Source organism: Plectropomus leopardus, chromosome 14, assembly GCF_008729295.1.
Source record: "Plectropomus leopardus isolate mb chromosome 14, YSFRI_Pleo_2.0, whole genome shotgun sequence".
NCBI classification, from domain to species: domain Eukaryota; kingdom Metazoa; phylum Chordata; class Actinopteri; order Perciformes; family Serranidae; genus Plectropomus; species Plectropomus leopardus.
In genome coordinates this window covers 6,258,119-6,280,028 of record NC_056476.1, presented here as the reverse complement: position 1 = coordinate 6,280,028, position 21,910 = coordinate 6,258,119, and the positions used below count along the sequence as shown (strand labels likewise).

General features: G+C 38.3%; 2 protein-coding genes across 2 annotated transcripts; both read left to right on the top strand.

Annotated features, from left to right (window-relative positions):
- Positions 1-45: 45 nt before the first annotated feature.
- Positions 46-8,024, top strand: LOC121953186 (synaptojanin 2 binding protein). The gene is made up of 4 exons (XM_042500119.1): positions 46-252; positions 1,747-1,883; positions 2,707-2,802; positions 4,942-8,024. The coding sequence occupies exons 1-4, from the start codon at positions 189-191 to the stop codon at positions 5,083-5,085; spliced, it is 441 nt and encodes a 146-aa protein (XP_042356053.1). The 5' UTR covers positions 46-188; the 3' UTR covers positions 5,086-8,024.
- Positions 8,025-9,328: 1,304 nt separating this feature from the next.
- Positions 9,329-21,140, top strand: LOC121953184 (deubiquitinase DESI2). Its single transcript, XM_042500117.1, has 5 exons — positions 9,329-10,262; positions 15,979-16,051; positions 17,231-17,324; positions 17,412-17,553; positions 18,205-21,140. The coding sequence occupies exons 1-5, from the start codon at positions 10,224-10,226 to the stop codon at positions 18,439-18,441; spliced, it is 585 nt and encodes a 194-aa protein (XP_042356051.1). The 5' UTR covers positions 9,329-10,223; the 3' UTR covers positions 18,442-21,140.
- The last annotated feature ends 770 nt before the right edge of the window (positions 21,141-21,910 follow it).

Sequence of the window (21,910 nt, the reverse complement as noted above, 5' to 3'; positions counted from 1 at the left end):
CTCCCCGCTGTGTGGCTCAAAGGTCGGCCCGCAGTTCCCCCTCAGACCGTCAGGCGGCAGCACGACCACAAAGCAGCGGCTGCGGCGGAGGAAGCAAACCGAAACTCCTCAATGAGTTCACCTTCAGATAAATAGTTAGTCCCCCTTTTCTCTCAACTCTTATTTTAACCCACAGGTGTCCGGACAAAATGAACGGCTCTGTGCACTCCTCATCCAACGTGGTGGACATCAAACTGAAGCGGGGACCGGCAGGTGAGCACCGGGGGGGACTCGTTAGCATGTAGCGGTGACGCTGCTAGCTAGCTACGTAGCACCAAAAATCAACGCTGTCAGGCTAATGTGGACCCCGGAGCTAACGGCTAATTAGCGCATCAAAAAAATAGACAAAACCGCACCAAAACATGTTTTATCGAGTATTACAATCAAGTTTATTGTTAAATTGAGTCAGTTTGAGCTCTAACAAGTTAGTTTAATTACAAAATAATGATTTATGTGTGTGTTTTGGCGCTGTTGAAATCTTTAAAAGTAACGTCTCTGCTCGGCCTGTCAGGTAACAGTCTGTCTGCTGAAGACAGTTAGGAAACTTTATTCAGCTTCATTAGAGAAAAATGTCTGTGTAACACTAGTTATGTAACATTTTGTGACCTGGTGTTTGTCAGAGCACCGGTTGCAGTGTTGGTGTGATTCCTCTTTGCACTTTGATCCACTGAGATAAATGTTATGATTGAAGCTGTAACCTCTGCTCAGGTAAACAGTTGGATGTGTTGAATGTTACAGGTGAAATAATTAAAATGTGTTTTCTCCTTTTTTAATCTCACCCAAACTCTTAGTTTTTTAATGTTTTTAGTCTTATAGCACTTGTAAGTTTATGGTTTCAAAGTGTGTTTAAATTATTTTAGCAATTATTTTTTTTAACTTAAAGCACGAACATAATTCTTTTTGAGATCAGTATTATATATTTTATTTGTCTTTTAAATATTGTGTTTATAAATACAGTTTTTTTTCAAGGATCTTAAAGTCTTAAAAGCCGTTGAAACAAAAAGGCCTTAATTAGTATCAGAATGTCTTAAATTAGTCATTTAAAAGTCTTAAAAATGCTAAGACACGAGAAATACAATTTTTATGAATTGTTTGCATTATTAAAGCTCAAAATAACCATTGCCTTAGAAATAATAGTAGTTAATAAAAACCATTTGCATCTTTTCACCAAAAAGTTATGTTTTTATGTTTAAATAAATAAAATATTTAGGGGAAATTCCCCCTAATCTTAAGTTATTAATTCATGTTATGTTTTTTTTACCTTCAGTTTTGGCTACTGTATTAATAGGTCCTTAAATTGAATTCTGAGTTGCATTAAAAAAATCTTTAAAAGTCTTAAACCCCTTAAATTCCTCATCTATTTTCCTCTGCTCTCCCTCTTTTTCATGACTTACAGATTTTACATATTAATTAATTCAACTTTTTTAAAACATATTTACCGTATTTAATATTATTTGATCCCTTAAAAGCTGAGCAAATGGGCTTCATTTCTTTCAAAAACATTGAAAGAGGACAACAAGCAACCTAACACGAATTTTGTTAAATGTTAGAGTAAAAAAACCCAAAAGAAACCACTGTAAGGAGGCACGAGGCATTAACAGGGGGAAACATTATTTGACAGGGGAAATACACTTACAACACTGTAAAACCTGTATCTCATGCTGTTGTTTTTTTGTTTGTTTGTTTGTTTGTTTGTTTTGTTTTCAGGCTTGGGATTCAATATAGTTGGAGGTGTGGATCAGCAGTATGTTATGAATGACAGCGGCATATACGTGTCCAAAATTAAAGAAGATGGAGCAGCAGGACTGGATGGAAGACTGCAAGAGGGGGACAAGATCCTGGCGGTAATAAATACTGACTTTTATCAAGAGTGTAGAGTGTAAAATTCAAGATATTTTAAAATTGATATGAATAAACTTCTTCTGGGCAAAAATACAGAAATAATAAATGACATTCATCTGCCCAATTTCTCTCCATAGTGGAGAGCTTGTTGTTTTTCATTGTTGTCAAATTATCTCTTCCCATTTCTCTTGTATGACCGTCAGATTACCTTCAGTTTTTCATCTTTTTTAACTTCGAATGTATTCATTAAGTTGCAGAAGGCTCAGGTATTGGGTGATTCTTCTGATGGTGCGTGCGTATTATCTCTAAAACCTTTGGTAATATTATTGTGCAGAAGTGCACTATTAAATTGTGGTGGAGGAGGAACTGAAATGTTGCAGCTGGTAGAAGTGAGGCTAATTTTAATGGCTTCATATACCACTGGGTAGATTAATTTATGGTAGTATCTCAATTTATTAAATTATATTTTATATTAATAATATGAATCTGCAGTTACTAAAGCTCTCAGATAAATGTTGTTGGAATACAAAGTACAATATTTCCTTCCAAAATGTAGTCAAAGTATAAAGTAGCATTAATTGGAAATACTTAAGTAAAGTACATGTACATCAAAATTGTACTTATTAAGTACTGAACTTGAGTAGATGTACTTATTTATTTCCCACCGCTGATGATTTATCCCCAGATTAAGATGATTGTGGAAATTAGAACGGAAACTTGCAACTATTTTTCTAATCCTTTAATGTTTTGAGTCATTTTTCATACCAAAATAAAAAATGCTCTCTTGTTTCGGCTCATTGTTTTTGTTTTTTGTTGGTTGTTTAGATTAACGGAATCAAGCTTGAGGATCTGACACATCGAGCTACAGTGGATCTGTTCAGGACGGCGGGAGAGGACGTGGAGCTGCGTGTTCAGAAAAAGGTAAGAAAAAAATACACGTCTTAGCAAAGGTGAAGCAGCAGTTTAAAGACACGTTTCAGACTAACTGGTCTAGAATATATCTGCGACTCGACCTTAACAAATACAAAATTAGCTGCTTGATTTGTAATATATGCGCTGCTGCTGCTGCTTTTACCAGCCGATGGTAGAAAATTTCAACTTTAAGTTGCTGCTCAGACGGCGTTTTTCATAACGAAACTGAAAGAAAGGAGTTTGGAGATAAGAGATAACAGGGAGACGATTAAAGAAAGACTGAAAAGCATCGATAGCTCAAAGAAACAACAAAATACAGCAATGTATGAAGTTAAAGAAACTTTATACAAACTTTATACATTGCTAATAAATAAACCTGATGAGCGCAACGAAATGCAATCTGAGATAATAAAACGTCTTTGTAGTAGTAAGTTTAGTTAACATGTTAAAATTCCTTTTAAATAATCGTTTTAACAACTTAATTTTTATTTTGAGTAATTAACTTAAAAGGTGTGTTCATAAAAATCGTCATAACAATTTTAGATAAAAGCCTTAGTAGGAATTAATGAACTTAAAAACTTGTGTTCATGAATTAAGTGTTTAATTGAATATTTATGAGCACGCATTTTAAGTTGATTCCTCATCAAAATTAAGTTTTCACATTATTTTAAAGCAATTTTATGTACTGTTACCATAAATATGAACTAGCAAAAATTAAATTGATCCAGTTTATTTTTCCACATTATTTAAAAGGAATTTTAAAGAGAGAAGGTCCAACAAAGTGTATAAATCCCTATGTGATGGTATTTTGAAAAAAAATAAAGAAAGAAAATTTAGACACTGAAATGTGGTAATGAAACACCATCCAAGTCTAAATCACATCACATAATTTTTTTAAAAAGTGCTGAATTTTCTTGGTATAAAAGACCAAAGTGATCCTGTAGCGCCTCCCAGAGTTTTTCAGTCTCAAAAAGAGATAATAAAGGACGTGAACTGTCTTTCAGGATGCTCAGAGCTTTTCCCGACCATACACAAGTCACAACTCGTGAAGCCAAAGAAACATTAATAACTTCTTTTTCAGTCCTCAAAAGCGACACAGTGGCCACACTTAATAATGTGGCTTTTGTTGACCACCTGAAAAAGCGCTTCTGGTCTTTTTCTCTGAAGATTAATGGTTTATTTCATAAAAGTCTAATAATTTTTTATGATGTTAGTAGAGGTGGTCTTTATTTCAGAGGAGGTGGCCCGCCTCTGCTATAAAACTGAACGGGGAATTCCTCACAAATCACGTACAGTAATATCAGTGAAATATGTCCTGCTGAGGATCAGAGTTTGAAACGTACAGCGTTACTTTCAATTTCACTTTAGCTGCTCCTCTGCATCCTCCATCCTGTTCCTCTGATCAACGTTTCCTCAAGGAAATAAAGAAATGAGCCCACTGAACACCTGTTATTTGTCCACAGCTGCCACACTGTGAGCAAATATATATTCTGCCTCTTAGACTTTAATAATGCCAAGACTATTCAAAGACAGAGGAAGTGTGTAGTTATGACCTTTAAATCTCTCCTCTGACCTCTTGATATTTCAGCTTCATATTTGCTTTGATATAGTGAGCGATGTTACTCATTTGTCAGTGTTTCAAATATGTGCAAGAGGATTTTTCTGCAATACTGTGATGAAATTTGTCTGAAAACACAAACTTTGGAGAGTGGCCAACAATAACATCAAGTTAGCCGCTGATTTGATTCATCTCTTCTCACGGATGAATCCTTAAACTGTGTTTGACACCAGAACGTAATCCAAAACAAAGCGATTGCGTGACTCCACTCTGTCAACATTTGCGATTTAAACAGATAAGAACAGTTGCATTTCTACAGAAATATCAACCCCAGAGCAGCTTTGGTATTTATTCTCGTTTTTACACGATATCTTTTGCACGTCTCTCCGTCCTGGGAGAGCGATCTGTCCCTCAGCTGCTCTTTCTTCCATTTGTTTTCCCTGTTAAAGAGTTAGAGCGAGGTTCAGAGGGCGTCTTTCGCTGTACAGATTGTGAAGCCCCATGACAATTTTGTGATAAAATTTGTGATTTCGGGCTTTAGAAATAAAAGCGACCTGGCTTGACTTGACTTTTGTATCTGTGTCTTGCAGTTGCCTCATCACATGAACGGACCCACAGGTTCACAACCCGAGCCCAAATCTTCTGTGTCTTCTCTGGGAATACTGCTCGCTTTAGCGGGAGCCGCTTCCATCTTTGCGTTCATTTACATGCGTCACCTTAGAAAGCAATTTTAATGAATCCGACGTTTTCCGTATGTTATTTTTTAAGATCAAAAACTTTGCAAAAGGCCAAAGAAAAGAAAGAGGGAACTAACTCGAAACAGTAGACGATATATTTTTGTTGATTAGTAGCTGTCGGTGTCACTGATGAGTTTCTCCATGTTCATGCGTATAATGTGATTTATGGTAGCTTCTTGACACCCTTCCTATGCAAAAAGATGCTCTCTACCACAGGGCTTATTTTGAATAGATAACTCTGTGGTTGTAAGGAGTAGACGAAGGATGTACACGATATTCCTGCTGCCGGGTTTAGCTGGGCTGAGCTCAGGCAGAAACAAACAGCTATCCGTACACAGAATACTATTAAATCCTCGGGTCCAGTCCGGCTGGCTCAAGCTTCAGGGACCATTTTCAAACTGAAAGACGGTGTTGTGTTCAGTCGCTCGCAGGCCCCTCTGCACCTCCGTCGCTGAATGGCAGATCTGTGTGAGGGCCGGCGGTGAGAGGAGCCCACTGAACTCTCAGTTTGTCTGTGTTTAAAAAATTAATGGGTTTGATTTTCATTTTGCGCCGTTGCACAGAATCATGGGAGAAGCGGCAGCCTGCAGTTAACGTGATAAATTGTGTCTGGTAATGGACTTCAGAGTGCCTTTTTTCTGTCTGTTCAAAGTAATGGTGCCGTTTGGCTCTTGTTGCTCCTGATCATGATCAAAATGAAAACCAACCCACGACGTCCATCAATACATTAAATTAAAGGATTTTGCTGTGATGATGTATTTTCTTATCGTCGACAAATCCCATGAAAACCACCAAATCAACAGTTAGTAAGTCGGTCTGTCCGTATTTCCCGACTTCCTCAGCATCTCTGCTGCCTTCAGCCATAACGACATTTGTTCGGGATGTAAATCTGGAGCGATTTTGGACTGAAGGAACTTTTTCAGAGTCCTAAGAATGTTACTTTTTGTTATGTCTGCAAAGCAAAGGCAGCCAAGTCTCGCTCCCAGAGCGTCGAAATACGCAGAGCTCAGTGTCAATATAATGACACTGGCGTTCGGTGCTTTTCACCAACTACAATGCAAACGCATCCACGTCATTATTCGACTCCCGGAGCAACAGACGTAGTTCAGAGAGCATAAAAGTCCACTTACGGCTGGTGTGCACAGTGGTGGGAGATTCCAACAAACAACGATAGTTTCGGTGTTTGTGCCGCGTTTTTTAGGGACACTGCTGACCTTGGTCACATTTGTGCTGCACAAAGGTTTCTTTTTTTAAAGTAGTAACATCTGCAATCTTTTCCTAACCATAACCAAGAGTTTTGTATCCAAATCTTAAGTGTTGACCACTTCTTAACACGTGATTGTGGCACTCATAGCTAGATTTTTTTTTTTAGGGATTTTAAGGGACCTTTTCTAAACCATAACCAATGAACTGATAATTAATAAATTATTGTCAGGATACAGCAAAATGCAGCACACGTCACTTAAACATGATAAAACGGTGCATTTGTTGGGAACTATTTTCAGATGTGGATTAATACACATTTGGTGCTCCAGCGAGTATTTACGGCAGCAAGATGATGTATATGTGACTGATTCAACACAAACAAGTGTCCATTGTAATAAAGAAGTTCTCCATACGATCCATACAATCTACAGGACCGTTTACTAAACCCGCACACCTACCGAAGGATGACAGAGTTACTCATGTGACCGTGATCAGTTGCAGTTTTAAACACTTTGGTTGCGTTATAAAACGGTTGCAGTGGCACCAAAACTTTCTGGGTAGGTTAAGGCAAAAAAAAAACCCTTCTTGTCACCATGGTAACGTAACATATCTCATGTGACATGCATCACATGAAAGCACTTGTGTGACATTCGTCCACATGCCACATTTTGTTGAAAAATGACTTGACTTGTGGTTTCACGTGGGACATGAACACTGATCTCCTGTAGGAAAGTCTGGTGACTGTTTGACCAGCCAACCCTAATCGCACATTCTTGCTCTTTATACTACGACACCTGACTTCCTCCTTTGCTCCCGGTCACTAGAGGTCACAGAGGTTGTTTTGTTGAATAGTTTTTGGACAACACTGGAGCGCTTTGGCACAGACAAATAAGATATTAAACTATTCTTGATTATTTTGGTCTTTTCATGGGATTTTTTGACATTAGGAAAAATACAGATCATCATAGGACTTATCCCCTTAAGCAAAATACATGCATTTGAGTACTTTGATAAGAGTTTATTATAAAGTATCACATGGTCACTCAGGGTGAGCCATTAAATCTATATCTTAGAAACAATTCATTCCTTACATATATATATGTATATATATCGCGTCGTGAGCAGCTCCTTTCTTAGCACTCAGTCACAGCTGACGGCTCTCTGAAAGATGCTGCCGTGTTTTTGTTGTGTGTCACCGCCGTTTCAGACATTCTCCTAATTTTGCATCGAGGCAAGTGCTTATAATCACACCGCACCTTCTGCTAAGTGATTGATGAAAATTGGAGTTTGCTGTGACAGAGGACATTTGTGTTCATTTGTGTGAAGGATCAACAGCTTAATTCTGAGAAGCAGCTTGTTAGCAGTTCTATGTAAAGGAGAGTTTGTTTTTTTAAAGAAATGAGTTGCTGTCATCAGTTTAAAATGTTTTTTTGCACTAGCCACAATCATGGAACTTCTCCAGTAACTTCCATAGAACAGATGAATAAGTGAATTGTGTGTGCTGGGTGTATTTGTCCACATTTGTCGGTCTGCAGCGCATCTATCATGCAATTATCTCTGACTGCATGTGGCTCTCGTTGTCTGTAAATACATTTCATGTTGCGCTGCTGAGCGGGATTGTGAATATGTGCCGTATGCCAGAAAACAGAGATCAGAAGCACTAATAAATTATGCAAAATACTGTGTGTTTTACATCCATGCACCTACTGTATTAAAATTCATGTTAAATACTTTTGACTCTTACTGTCTTATTTTCATTTAATAGTACAAAATAATTACATCTATCTGTAAATGCACTGGTATAGACCAAATTGATTTAACAATAAGGAAAAACGATTTTTTTAACACTTGTTGATAACCAAACTATTTATATGTGTATATGTGTGTGTATATATATGTATATATACACTTGTGTGTATATGTATATATGTATGTGTGTGTATATATGTATATGTATATATGTATGTGTGTGTGTTTATATGTATATGTATATATGTGCGTGACTGTGTATATATGTGAGTGTGTTTATATGTATATATATGTGAGTGTGTTTATATGTGTATGTGTGTGTGTGTGTGTGTGTATGTGTGGAAAAAAAACTACATTAAGTAACATTGGATGCTGTGTATTTACTAAGTTTTATCAGAATTTAATTAATTTAATTTAATTATTTTGATTTGATATCTTAAAATAAATTGAACAACAAATTCTTAACAGATTTTATGGATAAATTGTAGGTTTGGCTGAAACTAAATGTATTAAGTTGATTTGAAATGGTAAAATGATATAAGTAAATTCATTCAAATTCACTATTAAATAAAAAAATTGGCATAAGGAGCCTATGTCTTCTCATAATCTTGACAATAACTTAAAATGTTGACTTAATATTTCATAATTGTGGCTTAGTTGATCTCATAAGTCTGATTTGCACAATTTCCAATAGATTTTATGGAATAATTGTAGTTTTAAAGCTAAATGTGTAACGTTAAGTTGTGTAAAGTGATAGCATAATACCGGATGTTGACAAGTACCTTCAAAATAAAAGCGGACATTGTTATGACAAAAACTGCTTGATGATTACAGTCAAATATTGCAGTACGCATAATACTGCCTATTGTGAGCATAATACAATAACAAAGTAAAGATATTTAAATGAATTATCGAAATTGATACGGCTGTAGATTTGTTTGTTTTTTTCTTTTGATAATTTGATATTTAAAAAAACCGTTTTCTTGCCGCATTATAATTAATTTTAAATCATTATTTTAGACACATTTGAGAGGCATTCAGTGAAAAAAAACCACTTTGGGCAACAAAACAAACATAATTTGACGCCAGCGGATGTAAATAAAGTGAACTGTCTTGTTGAATGCGTCGTAACGGTTTTTAACGGTCGGTTCTAACGGCTGAAACAAAAGCAGGGAGGTGACACTTTAGCGCATTTCAGTGGAGCCTGGAGGTTGACAGAAATAGTAAAGTGTTTGTATCTTTTGTACCAAAATGTGCTCCCGTACACCCACCAGCAGCTCCGTCTGCCATCAGCTGTTGGAGGATGTTGCCTCGGAGGCAGATATGATGTAATCTAAAGCTTCAGTCCCAACCGGAGAGAGAGACACACACACGGAGGACAGAGAGCTGGATAACAGCCGCACGACACGGATGGACCTCGGCCGTTTGGACATCCGTTTGAAAAAACGTTAATCGGAGCGGTTCGGGTTAACGGTTCTGGAGGAGTCATGTCGCGGAGATTTCGCGGAGGATGCTGGACCGGGAGTAGGAGCAGCACCGGCCGGGGATGCTGCTGGTGACCCCCCACCCCCCCACCTCCACATCAATTAACCACCATGGCTCTGGAGTCCTCTCCCGCAGCAGCTCCGACATCCTCCGTGTGAAAATGGCCCGCACTCCGCCTCCATCGTCGACATCCGTCCGCCCTAGCTGTCGCCTTTTCGCCCGTATTGACAGGCAAATGTCCACACTTGAAGGCCATTTTTGGATCAAATTGCCACACGTAAAGCGCCTGATATGAACATTTAAAGCTGCTGCGGTTGATTTTTCTTTTCCCGCAAATACACCTCTCACCAGCATCGATTTCCCCATCCAGCAGATATTTTTGGAGATGGGCCGCGTCCACTGCTGCACCTGCCCTGCTGGGATCTGAGTTTCATGCACCTTACATGCCACAATGGCTCTGTGATTAGTTTCTTTTTGGACGTTTTTTCCTGGCTTTGCACTTCTCTCCAGCCATCCTGCAGAGCTCCATGCAGTAGTTGCCCTGCGGGGGGAATGAGCAGCCTGTCTCCCTCCAGCAGACGCCTGCCCGCCGGCCCTGCTGTCCGCCGTGTGGCCCTGTGACTTCAGAGGGGTGTGGAGGTCCTGACAAACCGTGGAGGGTGGGGACGTTTGCCTTTCCAGCTCAGGTTTAAACCATGGCCAATGAACCTGTCATCCTTAACGTGTATGATATGGTAAGAATTCAACTCAAAACACTTTTTATTCTGCAGTTTTGTCTTCTATTTGTAGCCATTTGTAATCTGACACCAGCAGAGGAAGTGAATGCACCACAAATAGCAGGCCCACTACACACCTGTTTCACAAGTGCACTTCACAGCTATTTAAATGTTGGAAACAGTTCAAATATGACATGCAAGACGGGTAGGTTTTGCCTGCAGCATTACACTGTTTATATAATTACTCAGTTGTGAATGAATCATTTTTGCAATGTTAATAAATGCAGATTTTGCTACTTTAATTTTACTTGCGGACTTCTAAAACAGTGGTTCCCCACCTGGAGGTCCTGACCCCACTAAGGGTCCCAGAAGCTTCATGTAATCCATTCAATAAACACAAACTTACTGCGTTCACTATTTGGGATCATTTTATAGTTTATAATTTATTCTGTAATGTTGTAATGTTTTTTAATGCATTGGATATAATAGGAAATATCCATAAACTGGAGTAGTCAGAGGTCGTCAGAGTGGGAACCATTGTTCAAAAAGGCAGTTAAATTAAAATTATTATCAGCTTGGTGAGTTCAGTCATCATCTTAAAAAGACTAAAGAAAAGCCTGGGCGGCATGTATAGCAGCTCACTGTGGGCTTATATGTCTTTATCTGGCTCACTACAGGCATGCATGGTATTATGAAGCCAAATTTTGGTTTATCTGCTAATTCAGCCTTTATTTCGCAGTATCACTGTGTTTTTATTGTAAAAATGTAAGAACGTCATGATAAAAACAGATAAGACCGTAAGATTTGAAAATTCAGTGACATATCAAATCTCGAGTTTGCGAAACAAGAGCTTCGCTAAACCCTGTGACCTCTGTCACTGTGCCCACCGCTCACATGATCTGCACAAATACACACATGCCCACACACTCACCAGTAAAGGACAAGGGTCTTCATTCAGACATGTGCCCACTGCTTGGTCCTTTCAGTCTGTACTGCTGAACAGCCTCCTGTGTGAATATTATGCAACATGTGGCTGTAAATCCACAGAATTACTCCAGTTACACCAAAACAGTTGTGGGGTGTACAGAAACCCTTTAACTCCCCAAATTTAGGATTTATAAGCAGTACATATAACACACTATAATGTAGCTGTAAGCAGATACTATTAGTGTTACTAATGTATCTGTCAGCAATATAACTTGATGGCACTTGCTGTTCATTGTAAAATATGTATTAATCTGTTTATACAAATGTACAAATCACTCACAAATGGGTCCAAAAACCATTAATAAATGTGTAAAAAGCAACTCATCGGTACATGTTGACCTTCAAGGTTCATTCTCTGGAAAATAGTAGTTTGACAGAATCCTACAAACGCACAGTCAACAAGCAAGATTTCTGTGTGAGCTTTCAGCTGCATCTATCGTAGGAGTGAAGCACTTTGTATATATGAACATTAGTGAAATGAGTTGTTTTAGGGGGGTTTTGAAGCTTGTGCAAGGTTTTCTCAAAATTTCTATTTTCCGCCTGTACTTCCTGGGCAGGTAGGTGGAATTGCAGATTAATGACAGAATTTTATTTAAATAAAGTACAAAATACCAGTAACATCATTCCCATATCCCACCCCACAAATCACAAATTAGTGCAAAATCGCAGCAAAATTATCAGGGCACGGTCATTTCACATCCTAAAACCAGTCTGCTTCCCCCCGAACCTCCCAACATTCACAAATATGTTCAAAATATAAATTTGGTGTAATAGAAATTAGATTAAAAACATATTAAATCATTAATAATAACCGGGAAAGCAATTATTAAAAAGGATCCAGTTGGTCATCCTTGCCCCGCCTGCAGTGGCTCTATGCCCCCCCACAAAGAAGACTTGCCCCACAGTCTGAAAAGCAGCACTACACAGAGAGGAAACTAATGTCTGTAAATACATTTAATAGCTACAGCAAAAGAGACAGAGAGCGGAGGTGAAACCTGAACCTTTTGGCTCTGTTCCATTAGCAGGAAAACCTCGTTCAAAATCTCCTTGACATTTGTAATCAGTAAAATACAGCCTCGGTACCGAGCGTTTCTCTGTGGCTTGTTTCATATGTTTAGGTAAGGATGGTAATTTGTCTGAAAAATGATCTAATGTCATTGTTTGTCTAACATTCATGTTTTTAGCGCCCTTTAACAAACACCATCTCCCTCAGTTTGCATGATTACAAATGTTGTTTTGACATCAGAGGAGATATTGTTTTTGACAAATACATGAATTAACCCTGAAAACGGCCCCACATGTGCCTGAAACTACACTGTAGTGTGTTAAAAAAATCATTGATTAATTATATCTATCCCGCTTGTAAATGCTAAAAAGGTGGGTGGCAGGGATTTCGTGGTTCCCCATGAAAGAACTGAAATAAATATAGAACGTCTGCAGATGACAGTCTCATAAAACTGTTTAGATTTTCAACTTGGTGCAATTATTTTTAGTCTCTAAAGTGTTATGAAGCTGAATTCTTCTAATTCTTTGCTCTCTTGTAGTCAAGAATTTCAACAAGTGCTGTCATCTGTTAGCTCTGCAGACGTGAGTCAGCGTGCTCCATACTTTGATGAGTTGTACAAATGTAAAACAAAGGCACGATATACACGCATACTGCCAAAACCGAGGCTGTGATTAAACCCCTTGAAACCTGAGCAAAGTGACTTAATCTCTTTCAAAAACACAGGAGACAGGAAAAAGCAAACTCGCAAGAAATGACCCAAAATTAGCAAGGAATTAGTAAAGGGTTACAAGAAAATTACATTACCACACGGAAAAGACAGGAATTTTTTTAAAGGCAAAAATAACAAACAAAAAATGCTGAAATAGCTTTTAAAAATGCTAAAAATGAAAATAAATTAACTTTAACTATATATGGTTATAATTAAATGATTGTTTCTCATTTAATTATAACCATATATCTTTATATATATTTTTTCTTTCTTTTTTCTTTTAATCTTTTTAAAACTCATTCCAATTAATTCCTTGTCACCTTTTCCTAATTTCTTGCAATTTGCGGGACACCTCTTACCAAGTTGCTCATTGACTTTTTAGTTTTTGTTCTTCTTTTTTTCCAAAAGAAATCAAACCAAATTCCTCCGGTTTCAAAGGTTAAAACGCTTGTTGAAGGTATCTGAATGTAACACAAAAAACTAACGTCGGCCCAGTTTTTAAGGGGTTAGGAAAAATGACATCTTCAGAAACGAAGCGAGGAGCAGTTTTTGGACTCTTGTCTCTCTTGGTTTCTTGGAGTCGTCTCACAGATGAGGGCCTCGGCTGGGCCAGAAGTGACAGCTGCTCAAACAGCTGATCCAATTCCAGTGTGGCTCTGCTGTGCCGGGACTTAACAGGTCACGCAGGGTCTGTTGAAGAGGGAGAAAGTGATCATGCGGGCCGTGACAGTCAGAGTCCGCCTTAAATACTTTTGCCGAGAATCAAACATGGAAGAAGGCGGCCTGAGAGTGAATGATACGAGGAGGGAGGATGATGAATCGATCGTCTACAGTGTGAAATCAATGTGACCGGTGGGTTTGTGCAGCAGTGGATGCTGCATCTGCATAGGGAGGATGTTGCAGAGGGGACCGCATGGATTGTTGCAGCAGTCTTGGCGTGCAACAAGAGGCATCAGAGAAGTGTGAGTTATATCAGCAGGACAATGACTGAAAAAGCTCCTCTAATGTTGGCAGCACTCGTATCATTTGATTGTCCGTCTCTTTCTCTGGAAGAATTTGTCCTTGTTGGATTTTTTTTTTTCTTCCAGGAAGCTGAGTGCTTGTTAAAAGATTTCCATCAGTGTTTCCTGGTGTGAAATGTTAAAAGCTAGAGAGCTAAAAGGGGTAGAAGCCACAGCAGAAACACGAGAAGACTCTGTTGACACAAAGTAAAGAGGAGGATATGCTTTTATTGTATCACTCTGAGCACGGAAACCTCTTCTATTATTAATAGGGGACAGCTGGGACAGTGGGGATAGCTCTTAGCATGTTTCCTCGAGGGTGTCTCGGGGTGCGGGAGTGTCAGTGGGCGTTGGGGTGGGGAAGAGGAGCCGTGGTCCTGCCATAAATTAACTCTTGATTGTCTGCAGTGAAGGCCGGCGGGGTGGCTCAAAGATCAAATGTGAATTTTACTTGCAAGATTGTCAGGTCAGATGTGTATCTGTCCCTGCAATGAATCAATCCCGGGTTTCGTCCAGCCAAATCACCAGTATAAATGTTGGCATTGTACATTTCTGCAAACCACAGATGCATTACGTTCTATGCTGATATGTTGAAACATCTCTGTAGTCACTGGGGTTAATGTGTCTAGGATTAGGAGAAGATCAGGTTTTGGTTTAAAATTCCTGTGTTTGGTGCCACAATCCCCATTGGAAACTGTTGCACAAACCTCTGTGAAAAAAACAGCAATGTTTTTGTGAAAAACTAAGAGCTTCTGGTCAAAATATATTTAGTGAAAATGTAGGGATATCTTGTCACTTAAAATGCAGTATATCTTGGTTAAAAGAATCACTTGTGATGGCACAATCCATACTTGAAATGCAGTGATATCGCCACTGGAAATACAGCCACGGGTCACTAAAAACAGTTTTGTTATTTGTTGACCTCGTTGGTCTTGAGAGTTGTCTGCAGTGGTGTGTAGCATGGCAGCCGCCTTGCTGAGATGTCATACTATCCATCTTCCCCTCCAAAAGTCAGCTCATATACATGCAATCAAGACCTACGTCACTTTAGAAATGTTGATATGATAGCTATGAAACACACAATGTACCACAAATGTGACTTGTAGAAACATTGGCAATCTATTCTTCAGACATTTTTGTCTCACATTTGCACTCACATTGGAAGCAGTTGAGTTGTCCTTCCTCTCGGATCACACCACTAACCTCACAGTTAATGTTCTTCCTCCTCTACCAAGTTAGCTAACGTCTTCTCACAAAATCTGAGTGAACTAAAATGTGTTTAAAATTGCTAAAAGATCCCAACTACTTAAAACGGCACCTTAAAAACATCCTGTGTGTCTTAAAGCACATATGACCATTCTGATGCAATTTAACAACAGTGTAAGAGTGTCCACATCTGTGCCTGTAAAGATGTGAAGTAAAATAATTTGGGAATGATTCAACTTTAGATAGATGGGTGAAGTGTAGATATAATCTGTAATAATAACATTTAATTCATTCAGAGTATCGACTGTGATGGTAAAGACTGTTAATAAAGATTTAGATATGAGATAAAATGACATTTTGATAAATCTTTTTAATATAATCTATATAATATAAGCTCATAAATCACAGCGTTGCCTTGTGTTTTTGGTCCGTATTGGTGTCTGATTATTGTGAAAGATTAAGAATAGTTTGACGTTTGGCATCAATTTTCTCATCGAACTTTCAACAAGACAGAACGAGTATATTACCAAATATATCAAACTATTTTTTTTACCTGAAAAACGAAGAATTCAGTTGAACTGAAAAGCAAAAGTGATCATGAACTTATTTCTCCTCAGTTGTGTATCTAAAAGTACCTCTCCTGTGTAGTATAATTTATTTAGCGATGGAGTATTTTTCTGAGACTGAATTCAATGTGATTTACTGTTTAATGCTACAGTATAATATCATTTTCTGTGGAGCTGCTGCATTATTTCTTTCCTGATACGACACAAATTAACTCTTGATATTGATCCCTGTCTTTCTCCTTCCTCTCATTCTCCGCAGTACTGGATCAACGAATACACTTCCAATCTGGGGATTGGAGTTTTCCACTCAGGCATCGAGATTTATGGCAGAGGTAAGACCTTTTTCCTTCTTTTCCTTTATGTCTGTGAGAAATGTCATTACAACTGGTCAGAGCAGAATCACAGCTGGCCGGACTCAGACGTGTGCTTCACCGTCTGCATCTCCGTGTGATTGTGAGGTTCGTACGAGGCTGCTTTCACAGATGAAGTCTGGTTTTAAAAATGGAAAATGGAATTGTGTTCCTAATAACATGACCCCATTTCTCTGGGTTGAGTCACCACTGATTCACTCTGCATCATGTGCGTGTGTGTGTGCGCGTGCGTGTGTGTGTGTGTGTGTGTGTGTGTGTGTGTGTGTGTGTGTGCGTGTGTTGTTGAAAAAAGAGAGGCAGAAACCAGCGTGAAACTGGATCACTGGGAATCCCATTATGCCCTTGCAACTGGAAATATTGTCTCTGTGCACTGTGAAATATGATGATAGTAAAAGTCCAGTCCTCACTAGGGCAGAGAATCAATACTTTTGTGGAATTTCTGGATATTATTTTTTGCTGGCAGCATATTTTTGCATAATGACGGTATAAATCTAATATTGTTGAATTTAATATAACATCACTGCCAGGAAAAAAAACTCCAACTCCAACTTTTTAGAGCTAAAAACACAGAAAATATGTCATGTGTTTTTAGAAAGAGTTCTGTTCACCAACCAAACCAAACCAAACCAAACAACTTCAGCACCAACCATCTTTGACTTTGTCCATTGTTACAGTTTAAAGGGACAGTTCATCAGGACATTTTTTAGATAATGGTTATTACTGACGCATAAACATGTAAGCAGCATTTAAATGTTGCAGCTGGTCATGTGAAGCTAATTTTAATTACTTAAATTACTGTTAGCTCCATATGATGAGCTATGACAGTAAACTGCCACTTGCATGTTTATACATCAGTATTAATTATAATCTAACTGTGACAGGAGCAATTCTATTGCATAAAGCGAACTTTTATAAAATGAAACTGAGAGGATACAAAGCTAACAGTGTCAGGTGTTCAGTGTGCTTTGCCCTCAGTGTTCATCACTGTTTTCCATTATGCTGCTGTAAATACAGTGCAGAGCGGCCTGTAATTAGCCCATCCTAATGATTTAAGCACAGTGTGTCGCTGATTAATCACTCGCTTCTGTGTAATTACAGTTGTTTGAGGAGCTAACCTGTGTTTTGCATCTTTGTTTGCAGAATTTGCATACGGAGGTCATCCGTACCCTTTCAGTGGCATCTTTGAAATCAATCCCGGGAACGCCGCTGAACTGGGAGAAACGTTCAAATTCAAGTGAGTGTGCTCCATTTAACAGCTCTCTGAGAGGTTAGTAATGTTGAAGATGAGTGTCCTGATACGTCTTTTCCTGCGTTCACACAGGGAGGCCATTGTTTTGGGCACAACAGACTTCACAGAGGAGGACATAGATAAAATCATGGAGGAGCTCGGTAAAGAGTTTAAAGGCAACGCCTACCATCTAATGCACAAAAACTGCAACCACTTCTCCTCCTCGCTGTCTGAGGTCAGTCTGATACCGTTTTTACTGCCAAATGTTTGTTTTTCTGTTTCCACATCTATGAATTGTTCAGAAACTATCGAACAATGTTGAGTAATATCTATGTTAAACTAGTTTGTATTTTCGGCATTGTGTATATTTTGGATTTTTTTGGGTTTGGACATCTATTAATTGATACTTTTACACCTGCACCTTTATTAATATATTATATTTGCACCTTTTTTTATTTTGCTATGCAGCTGCTTCACAGTAATGCTCTTCAGGATAATTAGAGTCTATTTATGTCTGAAGACAAAAAGATTTTATTACATGAAAGTTTGTCCGCAGAAGTATACTTAAAGGGGCACTCCACCAATTTAACACATGAAGGTCAGTCATGAGGAGTAGGATTGTAAAAACAGAACAACAAATGCACTTAAATTAAGTTAAAAATCATACAGCTATTGGATGGATTGCCATGATTTTTATGGACATTCATGTCCCCCCTCAGGACGATTTGTAATAGATTTTCTAATCCCTGAAAGGTTCAGTGTGTATTTCGGGGCATTTATTGGCAGAAATGTTTAACGGTCTGTTTCCTTCATGTTGAATTTTATTTTTTCTAAATATCTTACAGAAACAACATGTTTCACATAAATATATTTTGGCTTTTTTCAGTTGCTGTGTGGGCGGGAAATCCCTCGCTGGGTCAACAGATTGGCGTACTTCAGCTCCTGCATCCCCTTTCTGCAGAGCTGCCTCCCCAAGGAATGGTTAACCCCGGCCGCCCTGCAGAGCCACATCAGCCTGGGCCTCCACAAAGAGGAACACGAGTCGAGCGACGAGGACCCTTCGTCCCCGTCCGGGGCGGCCGCCACCGGCACGTCCCACAGCTGTCGCCACACGAGGGTGTGAACTGCCCGAAATACACTGACCTCTGGACCTCCCTGCCATCTCTGCTAGTGGCTCAAGTGGCATTAGTAGGCTTGAACAACCAGCTGACCTCATACTGTTTTTCCTCTGAGTAACGAGGCAGGAAAAGAAGAGCTGCTGCCGGAGACTTCAGACCTACAGAGACCCTGCGTGACGTCAAGATGACAAACTTTGACCTGAGCGCTGAAGCGCAGCTCAGACTCCTCAAAAACCACTTGTAGATCTGAAGTTTGTAGTACGTTATTATCAGTCTTTTCCATGAACTTTTAAACCTTTGTCAGCCTTGTTCCCTGCCTTCAGAGCTGCTTTTGTAGAATAACTAGATGATAGACACCTGAGGCGACTTATCGTGACGTTACCAGGAAAACTGCTAACCTGCTCAATCTCAACAAGTTCTCGTTCAGTAACCTCTATGTGGCCTTCAGTTGAAATCATGACTGCTTTCATTGTGTGGAACTTTAGTAGTTAACTTCGGCCATTTTAGACGGTTTAAAGAGGATTTGATCGTTCCTCGAGTCCAGTCTGGACTCGTAAAAATGTTGCATGTTGAAAGACAAAAACTAAACCCAGACGCCACACTTCTTAACAACCAAGTATTTCTTCTCCTTGTCCTTTTGTAAAAACAATCGATCCAACCTGGGACTTGTTTTAAACAGCAGACTGGCAGCCAGTGAAACCAGTTCATAGTAAACAATCAAGGGCAAATACTGTTCAGTTTAAATAGTCGCTGTTCACACAGCCGCAGCCACTCACTATCTGTGAACATCTCAGAGACAACAAGAAAGCAAAGCTGCTACTCTGACAGTTATTGACTTTGTGACCCACCACAAGTTTTGTCTACGCTTTTATATCCAAATGGTCTTTATATTACAATGGTGCGATAATTTCCAGGCTTGGAAATATACATTTACGCCCAGAGAATGTTCCTCTGTGATAGCGGTCTTATCACCTTTTTCATCACTAAAACCAACAAAAGACTGAGCAGTCATGAGACAGAAAGAAAAATCAGTATTCTCCTTTAAATTACAGCCCTTGAGGCAATTCCTCCTACAGTTTGGGAAATATACTTATTTGATTTCTTGCTGAGAGTTAGATGAGAAGATCTGTACAATTTTAACAACACTCTCGTACCTAAATGCAGCATAGGTCGATTTTCACTGTCTTCTTTTTTGACGCACACGACCGACCTAATGGTGACAGATTTAAAACAGTCCTTTGCGACAACGGCAAAAGATACAACCTAATACCATGTTGCAAATTACATGTGAGCAAATGATATATAAATTAATAAAAAGTTAATTACCATCAGCCAAACATTTACTTATGTCTGGCGTGTTTCTGCATAATATGACTACAACTCTGCAAATCATGTACCAAAATTTTCAGCAGCTTTCCAAGTTGTTGTTCCGACTTGAGAGGGCATTCATGTGAATTTTCCCAGTTGGGAACTAATTTTTCAAATTATTATGACACCATATTAATGCAGGGTAAGGGTCGAAATTAGGTTCTTGCACAGTCAACCTATATGGACATTTTTTCTGCATTTTAGCGTCTGCATGGGAAATATGAAGCTACAGCCAGCAGTCAATTAGCTTAGCTTAGCATATAAAAACTAGAAACAGAGGGAAACAGCTAGCTTAGCTTTGTCCAAACTGGTACCAAAATCCTACCAGCACACTGAAAGCTCACCATTAAACACACCACATTGTGTTTAAATTCAACAGTAATTTGACAGATGATTCTTTTTCTCTTTACTACCTTTGGACAGAGCCAGGCTAGCTGTTTCCCCCTGTTTCCACTCTTTATGCTAAGCTAAGCTAATTAGCTGCCACCCCACACTTCAGATTTATCCCGCAGGCATGAAAAGTGATATCAAATTTCTTATCTAACTCTCAGTAACAAAACAAGCAAGTGTTTCTCCCAAATTATCAAACTATTCCTTTAAGATCATATTTTTTATGTTGTTTTTTTTTCAACTGTGAACTGAACTGTGACGTGTGACAGATACAAAGCATTTTAATCCAAGTAAATAAGCGGACCTTTGTAAGAAGTTACTCACTTCTGAGGTTTGTTTCAACAAGAAGTTCAGATACTCATATGGGGAAAATATGATGTAAGAAAGTTATTTGTAATCATTGTGATTTTAGCATAAATGCAGTTATACAACCCCATTAATGAATTTTTCCCCCTCAGATATTGATGATGATGGCGACAAACATCGGCTCCTGGTTACTCATTTTAATTTATGTTGCTTGCGGTTTTTTGGTTCTTTTTTTAATGCAAAACCTCAGTGAACATGTGATTTAATCTTGTCCAATCCCTCCTGCTTAATGGACAGCTTCCCTTTCTCAGGAAGGAAATCACATGACTCGAAACGGTGACCGTCGTCTCATTCCTGCTGAACACCTTGTTAAATGGGGTTGAAAGTGCAAATCATTTGACTTCTTCTTCATGTTCTTAAATAAGCTATATTCTTATTTATTTCGGATGTAGTCTTACATTTCACCAAGTGTATTGTATTCAGTTTTTTTTTCCTTTGGTATATTTTAAATTGACAGGAGCTGTACAGTGATCAATAATCAATGCTCAAAAGTCTTCGGCACTTTCCTCAGAGCAGACCAGACAAGTATTTTTTTTCTATTGTTCTGTATCAACCATGACCCTGTATTTCCTTTTCCTAACCCGAGACAATTTCAAGAATGAAGCTATAGTACTAGAATAAAGAGACTGAATAACAAATAATTCTGTTGCTTCTTTTTTTGGCAGGGTTGGGCAATTTGAGGATACGTACTGTAAGAAAACATAAAATACCAATACAGTTTTGTCAGAGTTTATACGCAGATTGACATCTCTGTGTGAGGCAGGACTTTTTCATGGCAATATTGGATTATATATTAATTTTAGCATTAATATGATAAAGCACTTTAATTTACCAGGTACTTAACTTTATTCTCATGGATTATCCACACAAACAAAGATTCATTTTTTATGCATTACCACTTTCTAGATGACCATTTATTTTAATTAGGGGTGGTGAGTATAAGTATTATTTTGCAATATTTTTGTGTGGCAATACTTTATTCAACCACAGATGCTAGGCATCTTTTTTTTTTTTTTTACCATATAAATCATTAATATTACAAATAAAAGTTTTGATAGTTTAATAGAATAACAAAATCAATAGCTTTTTCAGTCCAGTAAATGCAGTTTGCTGCAATAAAAAATTGAAATTAGATGAAAAGATTGAAAACAGATGTTAAAAAAAGTGTTCAATTGGGAACATGATAAGCAGTTGGAAAAAGGTAATAAACTGCAATATATCACAGGTATTATGGCATACTTAGCGTTTTGCAGTACATTTAAAATGACAAAAAATATAGTATAGTGACTTAAGTAATATGATAGTGTGTTATTGTCTTGCCTCTGGTGGTTCCCACCCCTAATAATAATA